Genomic DNA, 25530 nt, shown 5'->3' on the forward strand with positions numbered 1-25530 from the left:
AAAAGACAACAGGAGCTTGTTAACAGGCATCTGTCTGATTAACTCCATGAAAAACATGATGCTATCTGGTGGCATTGCTCTAAGTAGGCGACCCAGTACGTCTTTGGGCTGTGTTTGAGTTTTGTTGATAAATGATTTTAACAGATCTGCTAATAGGAATTGTCCATTGTCTAATGGCAGAGGATGTCATTCACTGTGCACTGTAAAGCCCACTGAGGCGGATATTTTGGTTTATATAAATAAAATTGTCATGACTTTCTGTAGACACAGCATCAGTCCAAATTGGTTAATATTTAACTCTACAGTCTTTTTTCAAGCTCACTGCATTCTTGTAATATATTATCAGCAGCACCTTGGCATCACTCTGCTCCAATTATGACCCCATGTTCCTCCTACTAACCTAACATTCATCGTGCGGTAGCCCTCGGATTGTGCTTATTCCTCTGATCAACAAAAACAGTTGTAAGTTGTTCAATTGTTTTTCGTGTAGGGATGTATTTCCTGTCCACACTCCTGAGATAACATTATCCTGAACCCGTATCAAAAAAAAACAAACATCCCGTGGCTAAAACAGGAAAACATATGGCAGACGACAAGCAAACCAGACAGATGTGGTGACACGTTTCAAAATAAAAGTTTAAAGTCCACATTAATGTTTCATCCCTTTAGTTGTTAAGATCTTGCCATTTCCAAGGAGCTCACGACAAAGTCATGTGGGTATTTATGATTCATGTTGGGTAGTTTTATTGTGGAGCAGAGCATGTAAATTAGGCATGAAGTCGGTGGAGTAACAGGCCATCTGAACGAGGTTGACTGTTGTAGGTCACATGAGGGGCGGGTTTGATTTGCTGCTCCCGCTGGGAGTTTACACATTAAATCACTGCGATACAACGTGCCCTTGAATGAGGTCGGTTTATTTCGTGATCAGGAGGGCAAGAGTGCACCCACCCACCCCCACACAAACACACATGCACACACACACACACACACACACACACCTGGGCTCCGACTCTATGCTGCTCCTCCAGAGACTCCTGCAGCTCGAGGAGGCGTGACCTCAGCGCCGACCCCTCCCCTTCGTGACATGTCTCCATCAGGATGCGGTGCAGCTCCTCGTGGTGTGCGTGGCTCAAGGCCTGCAGGGCCGCCTCCTGCTCCTCATTCTTCATGTTCAGAGAGTAAATCACCTGGAGGACGTCAACAACAGACGAGGAGACATTTAATGATTGTTCATTAAATAAAACATGTTGAGTAAAACCTTATAAAGGAAATGGCAAAATGCTCCTTTTCTTTGCAGCTGACCAGGAACCGATCACCACCGCTCTGTAAATTGTTTTATGTTCACCAGCTATTCTTGTTCTGCTCTTCACTGTGGCATGTGATGTCTGAGACAGACATAATAACTGTATGTTTTTGTCATTATTGTCTTGTTCCTTTTTCTTTTACAGCAGCTAAAAGTTGAGTCTTTGGGTTTTCTTTCCCTGAGGTGACTTGATTAAGGAGAAAGTGCTTTTGTGTCCTCTTCCTCCTATTTTTGGACTGCAGAATAATTCAAAGCAGAAACAGACAGTTATTGTTGAGTTTGAGCTGACACTGAAAGATTTCATTACATACTGAGTAATAGATATTTCTCTTTTGGTACAAAAAGATTCAAATTGGTTCTGTTCTTCTGTTGGAAGGCTCAGATCTCAGCCTTCCTATTTCATTTGTAAGCACAGAGTACAAAACAAAACATGTATTTTTTGTATTTTGATTTTATTCACTGATTTATTTTTCTTTAACGTGACCGACAAAATCAAAAACTGTTTATTTTTCTTTGATAATAACTTAGTCTTAAGGGTGAGATACACTGCTGCTTGATTCTTCATGGCATTTAAGTCCAGTAACACTTTCTAATAATCATCATTAACAGAAGGTCAGTTTTTTGCTAATCAAACTTTAGTTAAGCGCTATTTCACAGTTTACCAAAAAGGAAATGCTTTATTAACCATTTTGTAAAGTCGCAACTGATGTTTATAAACATTAACATTTATAAAACATGTCATTGTTTGTTAACAGTGAAATACTTATTAAGTAGAGTTTAATTAACTGTAAATGTACCATTAATAATGATGGTTATAATGAAGTGTTACCATGAGTTCTTATTATGTAATCAATTGATTAAATAGAGTTTGAAAAATATTGATTCATTGAAAAATACAGATTCTGAATATTTGAAACTGATTTAATACTTCTGCGTAGATTCATAGATCATGGTATCAAATATCTTTACTACTATTTGGCAAAAAACTAGAAATTCAAAGAGCACTTGTCTGAGACTGTCACGGTTGGATTTTGGGTTTAGTTAGTTCCTGTTTTATTTTGTAGTAATATCCTCATGTCTTGTCTTGTTGGGTCTTTCCACTTCCTGCCTCTCGTCTCTTTCCTTTCCTCATTCTGTGTGAATCTGCGTTTCTGAATTTTGTTTTTGTCTTTTTGCTCTTCGTTAGGTCTCAGATTGGGCCGTGCCTGCTTCTTTGGTTCTCGTCGTATGCCATTTTTGTTTTTGCATTAGAGCAGCTTCCTTATTAAAGCTTGCTTTTTGTTTTTTAGTTTTTTCCCCCGCCTGGTGTTTTTGCATTTGGATGATTATCACACCATGACAATCTCATACAGTTGCAACCCTACACATCACAAACAGCAGGGAACTGACACCAACACTGGTCCACAAACACAGACATTATGGGGCCATAAATTGTGTGTTGGCACTTTTATGATAGCAAATATCAAACATCCGGAAACATCCCCACACACAAATAAGAGAGGTTAAACAGCAGCACCGACAAACTGTGTGTATTCACTGTAAACAATGTCTGGTGAGTTAATATCATCCAGGCATTACAGTGATTCTCTCGCCTGCCAGCATGTGAGGAGTCTATCCCCACTCGTCCCGATATAGACTGTGACTAACACCTGAAATATGGCCCGTTTCTCCCCACTATTCACTTTACCCTCTACGCCATGTCTACAGTGTCATCATCTGCTCTTACATGACCCTGATGTCTCACTTACCCCCCTGCAGAGGTGTGTGTGCTTGTTTGTGTGAGTGCATGTGCATGGGCGTGTGGTGGGGACACATAGGCTCATATTTTACCCAGACGCCTGCCTGTCTGCAGCACACAGCTGGCACAGCACTGCCGGACATTCCCTCTATGTGTGTGCGGGCATGTCACCACCTCACACTTGGACAGAAACCGACACAGTCCAAACACTGTCCATTAATCTATGACGTATTTATTATAATTTAGCGTCGGATATGGATGATGGACGTGGCATATTCCCAAATCTTGATCACAAACCGACCCCTCTCTCCCCTGTCAGTCACTGGGACAGCGTGTGACGCTGCCGGCTACTCAATAACATCATAGTGCCTGAACTTTGGCTCGCAAACTATAACTCATGACTCAGAGGAATGGAGGGGACTCGAATTGAGGGCAGGCTCTGAGGGTAGTTTGTGTGCGTTCTGTTCTTGGCCGACCTTAGTGGCCAGTGTGAGAGTGAGAGGGAGTGGAAGATTTAGCAAGGGTTCTCTTTAAAGGATGAGTTCACGCACAAAGGGTATTGAATTCATTATCTACTGGCCGTCATGTCGATAGAAGCTTAAGTGAAGTTTTGTAGTCTACAAAACAATTCTGGAACATCACAGCAGAACAGAATGGCAGCATTCTTCTTGCATTCTGACTTGTTAAAAAAATAAAAATAAAAATCATAAAATGGCTCTGTACAGCTCATCCTGCATAAACCAATTCTATGCAAGCCCCAAGTTTCCACTGATTTGAAAAGATGGTGTTTACACCCTTTTTGAGCCAAAATCTTCAATGTAGCTGCGAAGCTAAAAGCGTTAGCTCGCTGCCCATCTGAAGTGTGATCCTGCATCCAATATGTAAAAAATGTCCAGAGTCCTGATGGCGGACGAGCTGTATCAAGCCATTTTATGTTTTTGTCATTATCTTATTACGTTTCACAGCAAGTCTCCAGCTACTTCAGCTGTTCAACACGAAGCTGCAATGCTGTTTTGCTGTGAAGCTCCTGAAATGTTTTGTGGATTACAAAACTTCAGCCGATTTTCCATCGTCATGAGGGTGAGTAGATAATGACTGAACTTTCATTCCTGCATGACCTTATCCTTTATCCTTATCCTATAAATTGTTTAGATCTAAACCAAACTCTGGACTCTGGACTAACTAATGGACAGCAAACTATCCAAACATCGTGGACGTTTAAGCTGCTGTATGTGCCATTTTCTGATTAAGTGTTAAATAGCTCTGTATTCCAACAACAATCCCTGTTATGGAGTGTTTGGTCAGTAGCCCATGTCTCTCTGTCCCCTGCTCATGCAGTTAAAGAAAAAATAAATGTTCTGGTATCCCTGTCCACTTTATTCAATCAGGACAGAGAACTCCATAAAGAGGTGGCCCTGTCTGCTGCTCATCAACCCGCAGAGAGCAAGAATCCGTCTGTCTGCTGCTGCGTCTGGTGATTACTGCTGCACGTTCATGTGGTGTTGTAGGGAGGAGGGAGGGAAGTTAGCTCAAACAACAACAACGCTCGCAGCTGCTTACAGCCTCCACTCTTCTGTAAAGGCTCTCCACATGTGTGTTACTCGGCTGCAGAGATTTGCTCACATTAATCTACGGGAGCATCAGTGGTGCACGGCAACAAGATGCTGGGCAAGAAGGCCAGGCTTGTAGTCAATGTTCAAACTCATCCAAAATGTGCTGGATGGGGGCTAAGGTTGTTTGACCTGGGTATTGTTGCAAGGGAACATTCACATTTTGAAAGACAGTTCCAAAAACCTTTGCCACAAACCCATATATTGAGATTCCCCATAGTTTGAACAAAGGGACTTAAAACTATGAAACACAGTAAAAACCAAAAGTATGCAGACATACGTTTTACCCTGTGATGTGATGAACTAGTGGGGCTTATTAAATAATGCAAAATAGAAAAAATATGCTACATAAAATTCTGATTTGTCTCCAAGCCCCATTTTTTTTTTTTTTAATGTTGGATGGGTTTCATATCTTCAGTCCTCTAAAAATAATTTAAATGACACAATCTGAGAAGATAAAAATTGTCACTTCAAAGTCGTGACAAGAAGTGCCCAGCCAGTCATTGCTTCATCTAAAGGAGTCACGAAACAGAGGTTGAGAACCACAGATCAAGACATTTAATCATTTCTGCGTTTTCACACCTAAATGGCAAATGAAAGGCTTTCTATGTCTATCCAAAAGTGTCTTTGCCAAGTGAGACTATGTGATATGAGAATATGTGAGAAAAGACAAATTGAAATTATAAGCTCCCGTTCAGCAGCCTTATTAGTTTGGTTACGCCCAGTAGGTTATGGTGGCTATAAGCTAAATTTTCAAACTTTAGATCGAAACGACTGTGAATCCGACTGGACATCCCCCAGTACTGGGAGGAAGATTTTAAGCAACTTTAATTAATTCCTTAGCAATCCATTATCAGTCAGTCTTTAATAGTATAGGAAATATGTTGGGCTTTTTTCCGTTAGAAACAGTGTTAAACACATGACGTGATGAATGTTCGTCTACACTAGGAAAAGGAAAAGCAAGTAAGCTTGTAACGTCAAGGGGCCGATACCACATGTCTTTCTCCGTGTTCACAGATGCCATTGTTCTCTCTCTCACAAAATATAAAAAGAAATTCTATAATAGAGTAGGTCACCAAATGGCAGATGTTCATACACCTTGGCACCTTTGCATGCATGTGTGTGCGCGTATGACAGGGGGCATCAACTCACAGGAAGTGAAAGAACTTTGCTGAGGCAATGCTGCGAAACATTAGCGATCTTTATGGCTTTAACAAGAGGTGAAAAAACATTTTTGGATCAACATGATATATGGTGCAGCACATTAGACTATGGCGGGTCGCCAGAATCTTGTCAGTCAACGGGAATCACTGGATGTATGTATGTGTATTACCTCTGCTATTTTGCGTGTTGTGTTTACATACATGTTTAGCCAACATCCTGTCAGTAGTTTTCCAATCCATGATAACATGCAGCATCTAAGAATTTCTTCACATTTATTTACTGATATGTTTTCACCCGTGTCCGTTAGTTGGTTGGTTTGTCCGCAGGATTATACGAAAACTACGGGACAGATTTCCACGAAACTTGGATGGAGCATGGGTTTCATCCCAGAATAGACCCCATAAACTGTGACAGTGTTGTCTCGCTTTCTTTAACATTGTGAGACGGGATGTTTATTTCAGCATTACTGTCAATTTCCCAGAATAATGTATGGATCTTGATGAAAAAAATGAAGCATATTTAGGTGGTTGGTATCTACGAATGAGTACAGGAAGGGCCTTGGCGGAGGTATGCGCTCTACTGAGTGCCATTCTAGTATAAACATCTAGCATAAATAGTCTTTAAAATAATAATTGTATTGTATTTCTCAATTATTGATGAGACAGTAAATCATTTAACATGAAGCAGTTATCATGACAGGCCTCCCTCTGAAGTCCTGGTGTCCAGATTGCAGTGTAACAAGGTGTCACATTTTGATTCAGCCTGTCTGGTGTAAATTCTGAAGACCGTTGGCATGTCGGCCCGGTCAGAGAGCGGCGAGGGGCCTCTCGCTACTGTAAATCCTGTCTCCAGATCCCCATATTGATCCTGCCAGTCGATAATGTTATTCATGTAGCCTCACGATCCGGTGCTCGTGCTTATTGACAATAACTTCATAGTCAGCAAAGCATGAAATTAATATTCTGTCTACGGTGTAAAGAGGGGCCGAGACGAGGCTGTTGAAACAGGAGTGAGATGTAGAGCGAGTGGTTGGTGCACAGAGGAGAGGTTAGGCAAAGAGACAAGTGAGCGTGCACACACAACACTTTTCTCTTACATCAGCCCCTCTCCCACACACACACACATACCTCCACACATATCAAAGAGGGTACCGGGTGTGCCGGATTACAAAGCAGGGAACATTGTGACAGTGTAAGCTAGATAAGTACAGGAAATCACACAGACAGAATTAGAGCTGCCAATCAAAAGTGCGGGTGCATATGTGCACACAACACACACACTCTTTAATATGCTTTCTGTTGATCTCTGCGTGATTCACATCAAGAGACTACTCTCCTCTCTGTGTCGGTGTAGAGGGGTGTGGGTGTGTGTGTGCACCCACAAGCTTATGTGAACATTCACAACAGCTGGCCTGGTCAGCTCTCGCCTCGTTCCCATTGGCTCGTTCCACCATGTAAACACACTCCGACGTGCTACTGGTTTATATTAAGCAGCACCCATTCAACCAGGACAGCAGAGAGGAGGGAGAGAGGGAGTGTGGGGGGGAAGGGAGCTGTGGTGGAAGTCAAGCAGAAGTATGGATGGAGTGAGGAGGTGTGTTGAGTACGTGTGTGTGTGTGTGTGTGTGTGTGTGTGTGTGGCAGCCTCCATGCAGAGAGCAGGGGTTATTAAATATATAAGGTTACCACAGCTGACCCACTTCCTCTCCTCAGCACCCCCCTACCCCCACCCCCACCCCAAAAACACTCAAATAAACCATGTGTCACATGTCCAGCGTCCCAAAGCTCAGAGAAAAACGCTTACGCCAAATATCTAATTTGATGATTCTTCTTATATTTCATCAGCTCGCCAGGGTTTTGGGGGGGATTTATTTACTGCGGTCATCAAACGGCTAAAGCACTCTGACAAGGGCTTGCATAAAGTTTCAAGAGGAGCGAGACAGAGAGTGAGAGAGAGAGATAGAGAGAGAGAGAAGTCCAGGCTTCTTCTTCTTCTTTTTTCTTTATGAGGATGGAAGGAGCAGAGAGGCATGAGAGGTGGAGGAACTAGGCTCGCAAAAAAAAAGAATCCCCCTAACAAGCACAGACACAAGTGCTGACCCCTCATCTGTGTCATCTTTGTTTGTGAGTCCAAAGAAGAAGCTCTCAGAACAAACACACACACAAACTGCAGCAGGACATCGCATCCAACACACGCACGCACACACACACACACCTACAGTACAGGCTGCACAGAGGTGAAGCCGTAGAGGAGGAGTGGAACTGCACAGTCATCAGTAATTGTCATAGCTCAACAAGCTGTGGGTCATGCCCTGCCTCTGTAAGCATTATTGTGCACCAGAGATAGATAGAGAGGGAGAATCCCCATATAGCAACGCTTACTGTATGAAAAAGCAGAGCGGCTGCTGGTGCTGCTGCAGCTGTCAGGCATCCCTGCTGCACACTGATGGGGGAAGATATACAGCTCCATGTTTTGATGATAAAGAAAATAACTGTAATTGTTGTCCAAAAATGCTTCTTAATTGTTGAATTTCGTCACAAATGTTGCTTCCTCCGTGAAGGATTCTGCTGCTTTTCACTTGATCAGTCTCGTTTATATTTTTCATCTCTTGGTCAGACAAAGAAAAAAAATAATCACTTTGGGCTGCGATGTGCAGTTTATTTGTATTTATTTTCTTTACATTTAACAGTCTGAGCTACAAAATCGATGCATGTCGAGGACTATCCATTAGTTGGCTGATAATTACAGCGCTCCTAATTGCTGCTCGTCTAACAGATTTGTCTCTCAAGCCGCTGAAGATCTGCAGCCTACACCTACTGATGTCTGATCACTGTGTCAGTCACGAAGACGGATGAACCCTGATCCAAGTTTTTCCAATCATTATCCCAAGAGATGAAGATGATTTATAACACGGCGCTCGTCTGTTACACGGGGTTTTATTTCATTTTTCTACTCTTTGGTTAATCTTTAATTGATCATGTTTAATATTTTGATACGTGTGCCCTGATGTCTGTAGGTATAAGGCATCTATCACAACATGATCCCAGGTCGCCTCCTCAGTATAATCGTGTTTCGATGGCAGCCATCGGATCATCCAATCAGCCGGAGACGCATTCAGTGGCGGCGCGTCCGGCGGCGGCGCGCCTCTCCCGGTGTCACCGGCGGGTCTTACCTTGGTGAGCTGGGCGATCTTCTTGCACATCTTGCTGTGCATCTGGTAGTCGTACAGCTCCTGCTCGATGTTCGCGAACTCTGCCGCAGTCCCGTTGACGGCGGAGCCCGGCCCGGGGGGCTGTGCAGCCTTTCCAGCGCCTGAAGCCATAATGAACCCCCCTCCGAAGGGAACTTTCCAGACCGGGAGGATAGTGACAAATGATCCCGCCGCCTCTCCCTCTCTCCCTCCCTCCCTCTCTCTCTCTCTCTCTCTCAGATGTGAATTCCCCACCAGAATCGTGTCAACTTTTTACTCGTGCATCTCATTCCTCTGTCGGTAGACCCCCGCCCGTGAACAGCAGCTCGCGCGATTCGCTGGAGAACATTTGGTAGTAGGTCGGCGGGGCTCTCCTCGTGCGTTCCGGTTGTCGCCCCCCTCTCCCGCTATCCGCCCGGTGATCGCGGAGGTCACACGCTGGAAGTCCATCGGGGACGCGCTCGCGTCAGCCGACCCTTCCCCGCTGTCCACAGATATGTTGTTGATTTTTTTTTTTATTATAAGAGGGAGCGCTCGAGGATGAAGGCGTACGGTCCAACCACCTGTCTCGCGGCAGGGGCGGAGAGGGGCGTGTGTATCCTGTGGAACATTACCGGAGACAGCTGGAGAGAGAGGCGCACTGCTGCAGTGCTGCCCCGCCCCTACCGGCGCTGCTGTATCAATGCCGATCACCGGGTGGAGGGGAGGAGGAGGTGGACAGGGGAGGTGGGGGGTCTCTGGGGTCCGGTCGTGTGATTTTTTTTTTTACTCCATCAGCCAGATACCGTAAACACAAGACACTGAGTATATGAGCTCAGCACTGAACAGCAACACATCACAGGCCTGTATGATACTCCTGATGAGGTACATGTTGTACAGTGATGGAATGTAACTGAGTACATTTACTCAAGTATCCTTTTTAGGTGCTTGTACTTGAGTAATTTCATTTTCCTCTACTTTATACTTGCACTTCACCACATTTTGGAGTCAAATGTTGTATCGCATGTGATAACTATACTAAAGTATATTTTTTTTAATTCTTTTTTTAAAATTTGTATCATGTTTTTCATCAGTCTGGCTCGTTGGCCTTTATGGTTGCAGTCTTCCCTTTTTCAAATGTGGTCTGTACAGCTCCTCCGTCTGAACACAACCTCCGAGATGTAATGAACAGGATATTTACAGTTTGAATGTATCCTCCCAAGTCAGATGTTATTGTTTTTTTGAAAAAATACATAATGTGTATCTAATTTTTATCAAAAGTCGTGCAGTATATTATTTTACCTTGTTCATTGTCCAGCTGTACACATTTTATTCAAGTGTTAAAGGTTCAATGTGTAGGATTTAGGCGTTTTTATTACTTTAGAATGAGCTTTTTGTAACTGTGGGGTGGTTCCTCTTCCAGAGTCCATCAAGTGCTGTACTTAAGTGCAATTTTGAGGTATTTGTACTTTACTTGAGTATTTACATTTTCAGCTACTTTACTATTCCACTTTACTACATTTAAGAGGCAAATATTTTATATATTTTAATAGATTCCTCTTGTCAGTTCGAGTCACGACTGCATAACTACTTGTGGAGCTGACTTCTTTGATTGAGCCCAACTTCACATGACATTGAGTACTGTATCTGTTCTGCTTTCTGACAATTCAATCTTTGATGTCACACATGGACATGGACACATTGCAGTCAATGTTGGTGATGATGTAGTTTCATCTCAGTTCATGACAAATTAAACTGATGCCACAGTGTAGTACCGTATATTGGTGATACTACTGTTATTGTGGGCAACACACATCACAAATTGCATTGTTTTGTGAGTTACGCTGTGAACTTCTTTTCTTGAGAACTTCTTTTTTCATTCTTCCATCAGTTTTCATTTATACAACTGAGTGCAACACCAAGAATGCCTTCGAGGCGGGACTGTCCAAAAGTGTGTGCTGCGGTGCCCGTTTGTACGATTCATTGCATTCGTGACTAAAGACACTGAGTTCTTGGAGAGAGATTAGGGAGGCAGAGGGTGACGGGTGTTGCATTTTGGAAGAGCTATAAACAGTTTTATCTCTAGATGCGGTCCCATCTTTTGACCTACTTTGTGTGAAGTATACTGAGGCCTCAGGACACAACAGGACCAGCCTTAGTACCTTAGCGGTGCATTTGCCCAAACTAATTTGCTGTTACTCAAATGATCACAAACTAAATTGTACATTGTGAACCTGCAGCTTCCGGGGGCCTCTGTGGTGTCTGAGGCCCCTGGGCATTTGCCTGCTTTGCCCGGTGTGTAATCTAGACTTTGTCACAGAAAGATGTACAGTACATTATATGACTTTAAACATCTTTAATGTGTACATCAGTCTCTGTGTTTGATGGAGCGACTGCAAACTATAAATATTGGGCTGTACTAAATGAGAGCAGGATAATGGATAATGAACTTTGATGATTGAATGTTTAAGCAGTTTAACACAGGGCGGTGTTTCTCTCTGGGAAGCATTTAGATGTCTTAGGAGCACCCAGTGTGTGTGTCCGTGGATTTACAGAAGCACTCAAGGCTGTCCTTTCACATTTTTTTGGCTCATAACATTGCAGGTGTATGGACTAATGGAGAGACTTTTAGCCCCTGCTTCCACCAGCATAAATATTTGATATGATAATACACCTCTCAGATAATCCTACGTCCACAGGCACGCAGGTCTAGAGCAGAAGCCTGATGGAGGACCCTCTATATTAAATTGATTTCCAGAGATAGATGGCTTCTGTTGACATAAAACAAGGTGCCCTGTACGCCTGTGGAAATGGTTTCTCCTGCCCTTTCCATGGGTGAACTGCTGTGAGTGCTCCACAGCTGCTTGGCAGCTGCTGCCTTGGACATCACGACACAGACAAAGGGGTTGTACACTACTGGTCTATATGGCTCAAATATAGGACATGAAATATAAGCAGACTTGTGATTGCTGATTTCATTCATCCAATCACAATTACACCACACAATTACCTGATTCTATGCTTTAAGATAACATATCACAATTACCCGACCAAAGCATGTCTAACGTGAGTGTTGTAAACTAATTGTTAATATAATTCCACGATGTCTGTGCTGTTTCAGTGCCTTCATATAGTGGGCACGATTTTCCCTCAATTGATACCCATAGGCAACACTAACATGTAAGGCTCAAACAAACCATACATTGTTTTCCAAAAAATATTGTAAAATATATTTTAGCATAATTACTCAACAGGCTCAAAAAGGCTTAAATAATCCATTTGAACCTTTATTAAAACAGGATACGATTTTCAGGCTAGGGTAAATCTTCACTTTTCTTTTATATCAATTCATCTCTCACTTGACGTGGTGATCATTTAATAAATGAAAAGTCAGAAAATCGTAAAATAAGTAGTTTTCTGGTTTTGCGTGACCAGACCTAAAAGCCCCTCGTGTTCACAATAAGTAAAACAAAAACAGAGAAAGGCAGTAAATCTCCGGTTGTTAAAATCAGGGTAATAAAAGTATTTACACGATTAATTTGTCAATTATCTGAACAGTTTATTAGTTTTTTTGTTGATCGGCTGACTGACAAATCAATGTTATGTTTCAGCTCCGCTACATTTGCACTGATCGATAAAGCCGCCTGGCAGGTTAAACTCAGGGCAAAAAAATCTACGTAAACCGTAGACGTCATTACGTATACACGTTTCAGTTCTCGCGAGACCGCACTGCAGTTGAATTTAAAAATAGGCGGCAGTTGCGAGAAGAAAACAGGAAAAGGTACGTTTTTGAAACTGATGATAAATCGTATTATTCAGAGCGTCTGCATTAATTGAGACAATTTAAAGTGTCTCTAGGCAACTTAATCCCACACGGCTTTGCTAAGGTTACGTTGTTTCCCTGCTTGTTTCTGTGGGAGTTGGGTCGAGGTGGTGCTGATTAGCTAATGAGGCTCCAGAGACCAGCAGGCTGCTGTCGTTAGCCTCCAGTAAATACGTTACTGAAAGTGTGTTCAAGTAACTGCGAGGAAGGTTTATACGACTGTTGGAATGATTCTGTCTTCTATCTCGGTTTTGTGTGAAGGAAAGATGACTGCGGACAATGAAATAGACATTAAAGAGGCGTTTCAGCGCGCTCAGAAGGGCCACAATAACAAGGCAAAGCTGGTGGCGAGCCTGAAGAGCCGCTACATCAAGGTACGTCCTGCTGTGTGAAGCTATTATGTCCTGTCTCTGCAGTGTTTATCTTTCATTTACCACACTTTCTCATGGTTTAGATGCATGTCTGTAAGATGTCTTGTTCAAAAAAACCAGATAGTCTTTTCTAGGTGTGGATAGCCTCACATTCCTCTAAAAGTTGGTTCATGTAGGGCAAATCTCTCAGTAACATCATTGAATATAATCATTTTTTGAGAGGAAAAATAAATTTTTCTTCAGAGCATCTTTCAACAACAGGGCAATTGAAACATCACACGGTATGTCTAAAAGAGTAATTAGAAGAAGAAGAAGGCATTATGGAAGGACTCAAGTAGGATTTAAAAGCAATCAAGAGGGAATAAACAGAAGAATATGAAATAAGGTTTGAGTTTGAATATGTTTATCTAAATATAGCTTAAGTAAAGTAAATGCCAAATGAAAACCAACCCTAACTTTAAGTTGGAGCACAGATATATTTATCATTAAACATGAATATGTACATTATGTGAAATATTACTCTTCCCAGTATAATTTCCAGTTCTAGGTTGAAAAAAATCAGGTGCAATATTTCTAATATCATGTGCAGTATTGCCTTTCATTACTCTTCTCAATAAAATTGTATACCTACTATCTATTCTATTTTATAGTTGTTGTAGTTACCTTATTTTATTTTTGATTGTTATTCTTTTTTGCAACAATGTCAGCATTCGCTTACCCAATATTATCTTGTACACTTTTTATTATTAGTCTTTATTAGTAGTCTGTTTTTTGAATTCTATTCTTATTTCGCTGTAATTTTGAGCATTCTCTGGCAGAAGAATTTCCTCCAGGGTTATTAAAGTATTACCTGATCGGAGCTTATCTTATGAGATGCTTAGAAACTGAGTGCTGCTTCATTGTGTGTGTCTTATTTTATTTTATTTTATTTTTTCTGAGGACCGTAAGATGACCTGAGAGGTCTGGATGGTTATCTTTCCTGTTGTAAAGGAGCAATGCTGTAACTGTTTTATTTTCAACCTAAACTGTTGTTTTTCCTGTCACATGTTACTTATGACATCCTCCTTCTCTTGTGTCAGCTTGAGGACAAGACCCTGTTCCATGAGGAGTTTGTCCACTACCTGAAGTACGCCATGATTGTCTACAAGCGTGAACCTACAGTTGAAAATGTCATCGAGTTTGTTGCAAGGTTCGCCACGAGTTTCCAGTCTCCACCTAAAACGGATGAGGAGGAGGAACAGCAAGAGAACGGAGAGGAAGAGGATGAAGAAGACGATGAAGAGGATGATCACCCATTTCTGAGTTTCATCTTCAACTTCCTGTTGGAGGTATAAACATTAACACAGAAGTGTATGCATGCAAATTAGACTTTGTTTGTTCTATGTGTGCTAAATGCTTACAGGTCAACTTTGTGACACATAAGTGTTTATCATTTGCAGTAAAGGTTTTTTTTTTTTCCCTAAAGAAATCTGTTTAGCTCAATATTTATTCTACAGCAAAAACCTCTCTGGTGAACATTCGCTGTGCAGAGAAGCTCTGTTGTGATTGATGTCTCTGCTGCGCCTTAATCTTGTTTTGTCCTGTCCCATCTGTCTCCTCTCTCTTCATGTTGAACTCCATCTGTTTCTCACTCCTACAATCTCCTGTGGTATGCGACTCATTTTTCTCTTCTGCTCATCCTCTTTCCTTTGTTTCATGTCTGCTCTTCTCCCTCCATTTTCCCCCCAAACTTCTGTCTCACTTCCTTTCCGAAACTGTTCGGACTATTTCTGCCATCCTTTCTTCTCAGTCTCATAAAGCCAACAGTCATGCAGTGCGTTTCCGTGTGTGCCAGCTGATCAACAAGTTGCTGGGCAGCATGGCGGAGAATGCCCAGATCGACGACGACCTCTTTGATCGCATCCATCAAGCTATGCTGGTCCGTGTCACTGACAAGTTCCCTAATGTGAGGATTCAGGCTGCTCTGGCCATGACGCGCCTACAGCAGCCAAAGGATCCTGACTGTCCAACCATCAACGGTTTGTTTTTATGTTCAAAGTTTTTTTTCTTTTAAAGTGACAAAACACTCCACATTTTTTGTCTGTTAAGAATATAGCTATCATTGTTTTAAATACGCTGCAAAAATAGGCTTATATTTCTTTGAAACTACTTTTTCATCCCATCATTATTTAAAATTGTGTGTTCGAACCCAAACAGCCATTATCTGTTGTGTTATATCTACTTTAAGACACTTGACCAGTGAGTCAGTGAGTACAACTGTATTCTTGTAAAGTGGCCCTGTATTGTTAGTATAATCATTAATTACCAGTGTTTGAAGTAGCTTTTGTTTTGTTTGATTTGATATGCATGTTTTTGTATCCTACTCCTTTTTATTGACCCTCTAACTGTTAAATGATCTTTCTTTCACCTGTTCAGCCTATATGTTGATACTGGAAAACGATACAAATGCTGAGGTGCGACGTGCTGTTCTTTCCTGCATCGCAATGTCTCCTCGTACCCTCCCTAAAGTAATCAAGCGCACCCGGGACATCAAAGAGAACGTCCGCAAACTAGCCTACCAGGTAGCCACTGTAAAATGATGTGATACACATATATGAATACACACGCCAAGTACGTCAACATAATGAAGTTGCTGTCTTGATCTGACTTGTTTTCAACACTTGTTTTCTTGAGCTCCTAAAGAACTCATGCTTTGTTTTGTCTTTCAGGTTCTGGCTGACAAGGTTCACATTAAAGCTTTGACCATCGCACAGAGAGTTAGTTTGCTGCAGCAGGGCCTCCGTGACACTTCTGGTAATGGTGGTTTCTGTGCCTCTGTGTGCGAGACATTTACATTTACACTGACAAATCAAATATTTGTAAGCAAAAAAACATCATGGACTTATTTTTACTATCATGGAATCCTGCAATTTTCAGAGCCTACGACGACATCTTGATATGTTGTTGTCAGCAGTCCAGAATTCAATGATATTAAAAACACAAGGTCAAATTTGAATTGTATGAATCAGTGATTTTTTGCTTCAAAATCAACAGAAATTCAGAAAATTATAAACATTAGGGTGGCAAATTGCAAATCATATTTTGTTTCATATAAATGAAATACATCTCCATTTTATAAATGAAGCATTGTTGTGCCACAGAAGACTGCCTAAGAAAAAATGCTCGTTTGGTACAGACCCCAGCAGATATCACATCATCATATATATTTTTTTATGTCTGACTCACATCTTCATTCCTAAACCAAATTCTTCTAATTCTTTAGATTAGATTATTCAAGATCTAAATTCCATTGTGCCCATTCAACATGTCTGACTGGCTGTGTGTGTGTTGTAGAAGCGGTTAGGGAGGTGCTTTGTTCTCGTCTGCTGCCGGCCTGGCTGGTTCGGCTGGACGGTAACGTCATAGAGATGCTCCACAGGCTGGATGTAGAGAACTGTGCAGAAACAGCTCTCGACACACTGAAAGCCATCTTCACAGGCACAGCCACTGAAGAACTTCTGCAGAACAGAGTGCAGCTCGACAACAGGTACACCCCACACTGTGTCTCTCACAGGTGACCTATTTAATTAAATGTGCTGGTGTGAGAGATTTTGTGTGGGTTTTTTTTCCAACAGGAAGCTGATCCCAGTGGACTCACTTTCCTGTGAGAATGTGCTTTACTGGAGAGCTCTGTGCGAGTTCATCAAGGCTAAAGGAGACAATGGTGATGAAATGCTGGAGCAAGTGTTACCGGATGCTGCCACTTATGCCGACTACCTCTACGGGTAAGAGATAAAACTGGATTACAAGTATAGATTGATTGCTGTCGGATGTTCTTTGTACAAGTTCATGTCGTGCTCAGTTTTAACCGTTATCTATTCAAGTTTATGAATATGCTTGAATTTGATTATACTCCTCAAATGTATGTTTTTCCACATAATCTGATGTTTCATGTACATCATCACTCACTCCACTACTTAAGTGTCATGTCATATTTGTAGTCTCCTTGCATGGATTAACAAACATTAGATATATGAATTATTCTTGTAGTGAAGACATGGGTTCACAATTTTCTTTAAAACTATCAAGTGACCATCTTAACACTGAAACAGGTTTTTCTTGCTATAATCATCAATCAACTTTATCCAAAGTCAGGATGAGACATTCATGGACTGTCCCCTATAACTTACACTAGATATTTAATATTTCCAGTATAAACAAGAGGAATTATTGCAACAAGTAAACCGTGTTTCACAGATCACATGGGCAACTGACTATTGTTTGGAGACCAACTTACACAATTGTGAACCTATCCTTTAATATTTGCTCAAAATATTTGCACACACCTATACGGTTGCCATAACGACCTTGTTGTCACTCAGGTATCTGACGGCAGGTCCGGTGTTCTCAGAGGAGCTCTTTCTGTATGTAACTGTGTGGCCAACTTACTGCTTCTAACCTGGCGAGATATGCTAACTGATCTGATCAAAGTCAGATGCAATCATATACAGAACAAAAATTCAAACTCCTTATTCTTATTTTTTAAATCCTTATTTTAAATATTTTCCTGTTTATACATCAGTGTTGGAGCATTCTGCTGTTTTACCACCTGCCTAATGTGTGTGATGCTGTTGTGTGAAAAGCACCTTAATTAAATTTGCTGTAACTGAGTGGCACGCTTAACATTAATCTGCTCATAAAACACGGTTTTAATTAGTTTTTAATAGGTTGCAGGTTTGTATAAATCCCTCATAGCAAACTGATAGCCGTGTCTCTGTGGCTTGTGATAGTGCTCGTGTCTACGCTGTTGCAGTATTTGCATTTAAATATAATTTTGTTATTTATGCTGAGTTGTACCAGTGTGATTCTGTCATTAATTGACAACCTTAATTTGGTCTTTGCTGTTATTAGGTGTGTAGCTGCATTATCTAATCTGACTGTGCTCTCAGAGCTGTCGTTATCTGACTCTTGTCTCTGACTATTGTAGATATCTGAAGGCAGTGCCTCTTCTGTCAGAGGAACAGAGGGCTGACTTCAACCAGCTGGAGCTGGTCATGACCAAGGAGTTCATCTCCCAACAGCTCATTCATCTCATCGGATGTCTAGACACCAATGAGGAGGGCGGACGGTAAGACGAAGAAGAGGAGTTGTGAAGTTGAGCCTGTCATTTGCACTCAGACTTATTATACCGTGTGTTTTTTAGAAAGCGTGTGTTGGCCGTCCTGCAGGAGATGTTGGCTCTTCCACAGACTCCTTCCTCCCTGGTTTCCCTTCTCACTGAGAAACTCCTCAGCCTCATTTTTGATGACCACAGACGGATCCAGACCGTAAGTTATATCTTACACCTAAATCAGAAGTCTCTCACTGCTGCAAACTTAGTGTTCATTTAATCCGAACTGTGCTTTTTCCCTCACATATCAGTTATATCCTTTCATAAATTAAATTGTCAGTACAGTTCAAGACGAATGGGAAATATAAAAGAGGGAAATTATTATTCATTGAATTGTCCTATGCTACTGAAGGTCTTTTGTGTGAGATTAAAATGAAACAGATTTTCCTTTCAGTGCTGCTGTCATTACCACAAAGGCGGGTGTCTGAATCAGCTGGCTTTGTGTTACACAGGTGGCAGAAATCATCTCTGATGTGCGGGAACCCATCATGGAGGCCAGTCAGCTGGTGGACCAGAACGAGAGCCGTCGGCAGCAGGTCCAGGTGGGGAATACTCTGCCAGACGAAAGCACCCACCATCTATTAGATCCTTTCCAACTACCTTTTTGAATAGAGGATAATATCACATATTTGCGCATTAACAGGTTTTTTATTTGGGAGAAACGTTAAAATTATTACTCAACTCAACTCAACTTTATTTATAAAGCGCTTTAAGCAGCCGCAGCTGGGACAAAGTGCTGTACATAAAACATAGGAAACAACAAATAGAATAAAATAAATAAAAAACAATAAAATAATAAAAATGTTAAAACAATAAAAACAATAAGACATTAAAACACTAAACAACAGCAGAGTCTCAAGCTGGGTTGAAGGGCAAGGAATAAAAATGGGTTTTAAGATACGTTTTAAAAATGGACAGTGAGGGGGCTTGTCTGACATGGAGCGGGAGGGCGTTCCAAAGTTTGGGACCGGCGATAGAAAAGGCTCTTTCCCCTCTGAGCTTCCGCTTAGACCTCGGTACCTCCAGGAGCAGCTGGTCAGCTGACCTGAGGCACCGGGCAGGAGCGTAGTGATGGAGCAGCTCAGAGAGGTAAGGCGGCAGGCTGCAGAGAGATTAATTCCTCCAAAAGGATATTCAGTTCTCCTTTCCAATTAACACCTTGTTCACTTTGTGCTACTATTGCTAACTATTATTTTCATTGTCTGTTAATTTGTCGATGATCTTTTCGATTAATTGATTAGTTTTGTGTTCCATAAAGTCTGAAATGGTGTCAGAACACAGTGTAAAATGTTCACATAGTGTTTCTCAAAGCCCAAGATGACGTCCTCAGATGTCTTGTTTCATCACAACCAAAAGGTATTCCCTTTTACTTGCATAGACGGTTAAGAAACCTGAAAATATTCACATTTTAGAAGCTGGGATCTGAGAATTTGGACAAATGAACTGAATATTAAGATATTTGAAAATTAATTTAATAGTTGACATCGGATTACATGTTCTAATACTGAGACAACCCACAAACTTACTTATTTTCTTTGATTTCAACATCTTCTCTGGTATTCTGGGCTCTGTTTACATTCCCTCTTTCTACTTCTCTTTGTCTCTGTACCTACAGCTGGCAGATGGTTTGTATTTTGAGGCAAAGCAATTTTATGCACTCAGGTGGAAGATGCATGTTATGTAAGCCAATCTGGTCTTTGCCTGGTGTGTCCAGGTCCAATAGTTTTCCATTTTATCTGTTTTGCTTCCACATATTTAGTCCTGATTTAACCTCAAGTGAAACACAAACGGTCACAGAAGGATTGCTCACAACAACTTTTGGCCTCAGAAGTGAATCTCAATCCATATAATCAACAACCACTGATATGATGTAAGGTACCCACAGCTACAGAGGAGGTCCATTCTAGCCCAGGTGTTCAACTACTATCCATTTTGTGCACCTGCTCTCTGTCTATCCCTTTTTCGGTAGGGAAAGTGACCTCTAGAGGGTTGTAACCTGTCCCAGAGCCTCAGGTGTTGTTGTTGATGTTGTTGTTATTGGAAGTGCACTTTTCCATCTTGGCAGGAATCCTCAGGAGTGAACTTTACCTGAGGAATGACTTCCCTCTTCTGTTTATGTCCCCACCTCCACCACAGCTCGCAGAGGTGAAGGTGCGGATCATGGAGGCCAAACAAACACTGGAGGACTGTATCAGTGCCCAGGAGTTCAACCGTGCTGCAGATATTAAGAACTCGGTCGCAGAGCTTGAGAACCAGAGGAACCAAATCATTCAGGAAATGACAGAGAGCAGCCAGCCGGCCGACAAGGACGTCCGCACGGAGAAGGTACATAACAACACAGGAAGCACCACAGCTGTGTTTTTAATCATTCAATACAATGTACCCTGTATAGTTCAGAGAGATTCCTCCTGGAGTCAAAAAGTAAAGGAAAGGTCTTAACATGCCTTGTGTTTTTTTCAGAATGACCCAGAGACTCTTCTGAGGTGTCTAACGATGTGTGCAGAGCTGCTGAAGCAGATGAGCATCAAGACACGAATTGGTCCCACCATAAGCGCCTTAATGTCCTCTCTGGTAGGAACCCACACTGCACACATCATATATCTCACAAGAGCTGATCAAGATATAATCGAAATAGCAATTTGGCCATGTGCAATATCCAAATTGAAGGAGTTAATAATTTTTTGACAGAGGTAAAATGTGTCACTACATAACATTATCAAGTGAAGCATTGCGGTGCTGCAGAGATCCAACCCTGAGGGCAAACGCTTTTTCTGTGCAGACCCCAGACAAAAAAAAACATTGTTGTTCCAGTGTTGTTGCTTATTGTTTGTATATGTCATCACATGTCGGATGCACGGACTGAAGCAACATCACTAAGAGGTTGGCTGGTATCGCTGCTTCTCTCCATCTCCATCAGGTCCTGCCCAGTATAGCAAACGCTCACCCTGCTGTCCGTAACATGGCCGTGGTGTGTCTGGGAACGTGTACTCTGCACAGCAAGGAGCTGGCTAAAAACCACATGGTCCTGCTGCTACAGGTAAATGTTATGTTATGTGTTTTATACACATAAAATTCACATTTTATACCTAAAATTCATTAATATAAATATGTTATCATTAACTTGCTGAGGTTTTTAGATTTCTGCTGCTCCAATACAGCGGTGGTCAATTTACTTTCATTTGCGGTATTTAAAACTTTATTAAACTCAACAGCAACAAGTCTTACTTGTAACAGCACCCTGAAGATAATCCACAGGTCTGAGGCTAAACTGTTCCTTACAAACAAATTGGATACTATCAGGGTTAAAAAGAGAAACATATTTTTATAATTCTGGTCCACTGACCCAGAAACACACAAATGAACCGCAGATCACCAGTTCTAAAAATGGCCTGTGTGTATTTTATTTTCAGATTGCCCAGCTGGACGAGGTGAAGATCCGTATCAGTGCTCTGCGGGCCATCATCGACCTGCTGCTGCTGTTTGGCTTCCAGCTGCTCTCCGAAGTGGCTGCCAATCAGACGGCCCCGCCCTCCCAGTCACCAGACAGACAGGAGGAGGACACACCGGTGATGGAGGAGAGGGGAGATGCCCCTGAGGACAGCGCACAGAGTATACTTGTGATGCTTTCAGAGTTCCTGGACAGTGAGGTGAGGGGTTGAGGGTGAAAAAGTCACGCCATAGAATAGAAGTATGCATGTAGTTTTCTTAGTGAAACAGGTGAAGACAGTTTGATGGAATCATCTGTGTGTTCAACATGTTCAGGTGTCAGACCTGCGCACGGAGACAGCGGAGGGCCTGGCCAAACTCATGTACACCGGCCGAATCTCCAGTGCCAAGATGCTCTCCCGTCTGGTGCTGCTGTGGTACAATCCTGTCACTGAGGACGACACGCGGCTGCGGCACTGCCTTGGCGTCTTCTTCCAGCTCTATGCCCGCGAGAGCAGGTCACACAAGCATACAATGAGCACACTTCTGTTATTAGAACAGCTACCTGCCTCGGTGAAGTTATTAGTCATGCAATATGAACTAATGAGTAGTGTATCTTTGTGTCTATCAGGGTCCACCAGGAGGTCGTGGAGGAGAGTTTTCTGCCGACAGTTCGGACTCTGATGAATGCCCCAGCCACCTCTCCACTAGCTGAGGTGGATATTAACAATGTGGTCGAGCTACTTGTGGAGCTGACCCGTCCAAGTGCACTTATTACACCCTCGACTAACACAGAGGTAAGCAACACCGCTGATAAATCTGGGTTATCTCCATTGAGAAATTCCTCAATAATGTTTTGTTTTTATTGGCGCGCTGAGCTTTCCATCACATTGTTTTCTTCCCGCATATTAATTTCTTCAAGATGCAGATGAAGTCTGCAAATTGTCTCGAATGCTTCAGTTCCAGTTTTGATTAAAATGTGTTTTATCTTAATTTCTTAATTTGCTAAGAGCTCAGATGCAAAAACACATTTATTGAGTCCATACTTCTTACAAATGTCCTCAGGAGGTGTGTGTCCATGACTACCTGGCGGTGCGTATGTGTGGGGAGATGCTGAAGGACCCCACAGCACCTGAGGTGCGTGTCTATGCCAAGACTCTCAGCAACCTGGAGCTCAGCAGAGATGAGACTGTCAGGAAAGACCTGTTGACGCTGCTGCAGCAGCTTGTGCAGGTACACACACACACACACACACACACACTTTTTCTCTATCTGAAATGACTGGGGCTTGAGCCAGACGTGGTTGGTTCCTAAATCAGGAGTTGGTCGTGACCAGATGTTTGATCATTTAAGCCTGAAACAAAGTGGTGTAGGGATTATGTATTGTTGTTGGTGAACCCTATAGTTAGCCTCATCCTTGTTCCCTTGACAAAAACCAATGGCATTTTTTAATATCGCCCAAAACGATCAGTGGCGAACACAAGTTAACACACACTTTCTTCAGCAAGATGATCTTCACGGATGAACACGACTTTTGTGATTTTTGAAGCGTAAATGAAATCGCTAGCAGTAAAAAGTTAATGTTAGGCTATAAACAGACTACACTGCGGTCACATGACCTAAACATCACCAACATTTAGCCTCTTGCTACACAATTACAACACGTTTTCTAGAAATTGATCAATCAGCAAGTTGTAAAGCTAGAGTTACAGTTTGCAACTAAAGTCAGCCTGTAAAAACGGACTAGTGAGTAGATGAGTCTCTCTGTTTGGTTTGATGACATTTTAATGTCTGTGATAACTTCTGTAGTGTCACGTAGACACATTTTTAAGACACGTAAGCGCTTCAGAATCTAATTGTGAGACATTTAATTATGTAATTTATGTTGAAGAACAGAATTTGTAAACATTGTAAGCCTGTGGTATCCACACACCTTATTTCAGGCATTAGACCAAAAACCCCATACAAAAAACCTGTAGACTTTGAGACAAGGAAAAGGGAATCTTAATTAATATTAACTCATTAGTATTCATTAGAACAGCACTATTGATACAGGTTGCTCAGATTATTATTTAATAGAAAACTATTTTCACAATCACCTCAGAATTGAGCCTCAGATTGAGTAAGAGAACTATTTACAGAACAAGTTATAGTATGAAAGGTTAAGGAATTACCAAACTTATTCCAATCCTTGCTGAGTGGTTGTGTCCCCCTCAGGAAGATGAATGCACCATATTTTAATAGGAATCCATCAAATAGTAGTTCAGACATTTCACTCCAAACCACAAATGTGAACTTGTCTGTGACACTAAAGAGGAAGTCAGGATCACCACAGTCAGTGCCATTCATGAATAAGCTCATTAATGTCTACAAGATTTCATCGCAATCCATCAAACCATTGTTGAGATATTTCAGTCTGGACCGAAGTTGGAGACCGACAGAACCACAGATTGCCATTCTTTATAGAAACAACCTCACTAGTGTGTCTAAGAACAAAAAAAAAACCCACAATCTTTCATGCATCTATAGATCTGCCTCTCGAATGTTTTCCAGTTACATTTCTTGTATTTCTATCCTCATTTTCTTCAGGTGGTAAAGGATCGCGTGTGTCTCCGTGCTCTGGAGAAGATGGTTTATCAGCTGTTGGACTCCAAAGAACAGGCCGAGCTTCTCAGCGCCAGTGCGCTCCAGCCATTGGATGTCAATGCAGATGGTAAACATTCAAACCCAGTGACAGCCTATATAAAAGGCCACCTGACATCCTACTGTGCATTCATAACACGTTACCTGCTAAGCGCCTGTGTCTTACTGGATTTACTCTACACATTTGTCACAACTCCTCCCATAAAAGGATTATGTCTCATTACCTGAATGTTGCTAAGTGGATTAAAAATGATGTACTGCATCCTATTTGGTGTCTGTCAAAACAAAAATAGAGCTAACAGAAACTATGAAAATGTGAATTTCTGTGCCATGTTTCCACAGAGGCTGCAGCAGACGATCCATCTAAATCTGCCAAGAGAGCCAAAAGAGGTACTGCAGGTTCTGTTTACTCATCTAAAAGTGCAGTTGTTCATATCGCCAATATATTTTTAGAGCTCTTCTTGTCTACCTGAGTCAAAGAACCGACGCAGCAGTCTGAGTGTTTTTTTTGTGTGCGCGCACACAGGTCAGAGGAAAGTCTGCACAGCCAAAGGGGGCAGAAAGCCGAGCAGGAGGTCAGAGTCATCAGAGGAGAGGTGAGTTATCAGTCAGTTTATACCCGTGTATAATATATGCTTCAGTACCATCACCATTTTCTTGTCTCACATTTGTCTTTTTTTGGCTATAGTGATGGAGAAAATGTTCCAGAGTCAGTTCCTGTGGTGCGTCCGTCACGGAGAGCCAAGACTGCAGCTCTAGAGAAGACGAAGCTGGACCTCAACACCCTCATTAACCAGGAGGCCAATGTGTCGTAGAAGTTGGGTTATGAACACTTGGGGCAAAACTGATTCTTAACTAGTTTGCTCCAGTCTAATACTATTCATACTTTTCTTTTAGTACAACTGATGTCCCCTCTTTGTATCTAGTCATATTTCGTCTGTAGCTTTGTTTCTATGTTTCAAGTTCTGTCATTTTAATCATTAAAGTGAAATATATATGTCAAAGTGTGTCCTCATTTTGGCTCAGTATGGTCATTACAGTACATGTTCCTTCGCAGATTGTTTTAATGTTAACTAAGCTGCAACTGCCTACTGATGTATACACATAGCAGGATCTTCTGTGGTTTGCATTTCA

General features: G+C 41.8%; 2 protein-coding genes across 6 annotated transcripts in view; one reads left to right on the top strand and one right to left on the bottom strand.

Moving 5' to 3' along the window:
- Positions 1 to 9648, bottom strand: part of fam184b (family with sequence similarity 184 member B) — a 30642-nt gene extending 20994 nt beyond the window's left edge. For all 3 annotated transcript variants that reach the window (XM_030415781.1, XM_030415771.1, XM_030415792.1), the window contains exons 1-2: positions 8988 to 9648; positions 999 to 1187 (exon numbers count right to left, since the gene is read on the bottom strand). In XM_030415781.1, the coding sequence (XP_030271641.1) occupies positions 999 to 1187; positions 8988 to 9137 (339 nt within the window). In that variant the 5' untranslated portion in view covers positions 9138 to 9648. The remainder of the gene's footprint in view (positions 1 to 998; positions 1188 to 8987) is intronic.
- A 116-nt stretch (positions 9649 to 9764) lies between these two features.
- ncapg (non-SMC condensin I complex, subunit G) lies at positions 9765 to 25403 on the top strand. Of its 3 annotated transcripts, none has more exons than XM_030415826.1 (22): positions 9765 to 9869; positions 13069 to 13181; positions 14258 to 14506; positions 14968 to 15196; positions 15594 to 15739; positions 15887 to 15971; positions 16512 to 16704; positions 16793 to 16942; positions 18145 to 18285; positions 18361 to 18484; positions 18780 to 18869; positions 20464 to 20652; positions 20788 to 20898; positions 21245 to 21364; positions 21738 to 21974; positions 22090 to 22271; positions 22385 to 22550; positions 22819 to 22986; positions 24343 to 24466; positions 24739 to 24786; positions 24923 to 24992; positions 25085 to 25403. In XM_030415826.1, exons 2-22 carry the CDS (start codon positions 13074 to 13076, stop codon positions 25209 to 25211), a joined length of 3057 nt encoding a protein of 1018 aa, XP_030271686.1. In that variant the 5' UTR covers positions 9765 to 9869; positions 13069 to 13073; the 3' UTR covers positions 25212 to 25403. The 3 variants fall into 3 exon arrangements, with proteins under 3 accessions (XP_030271686.1, XP_030271679.1, XP_030271693.1); XM_030415819.1 differs by lacking the exon at positions 9765 to 9869 and adding an exon at positions 12645 to 12765; XM_030415833.1 differs by lacking the exon at positions 9765 to 9869 and adding an exon at positions 12817 to 12973.
- The last annotated feature ends 127 nt before the right edge of the window (positions 25404 to 25530 follow it).

Source organism: Sparus aurata, chromosome 1 (assembly GCF_900880675.1).
Source record: "Sparus aurata chromosome 1, fSpaAur1.1, whole genome shotgun sequence".
Taxonomy (NCBI): Eukaryota; Metazoa; Chordata; class Actinopteri; order Spariformes; family Sparidae; genus Sparus; species Sparus aurata.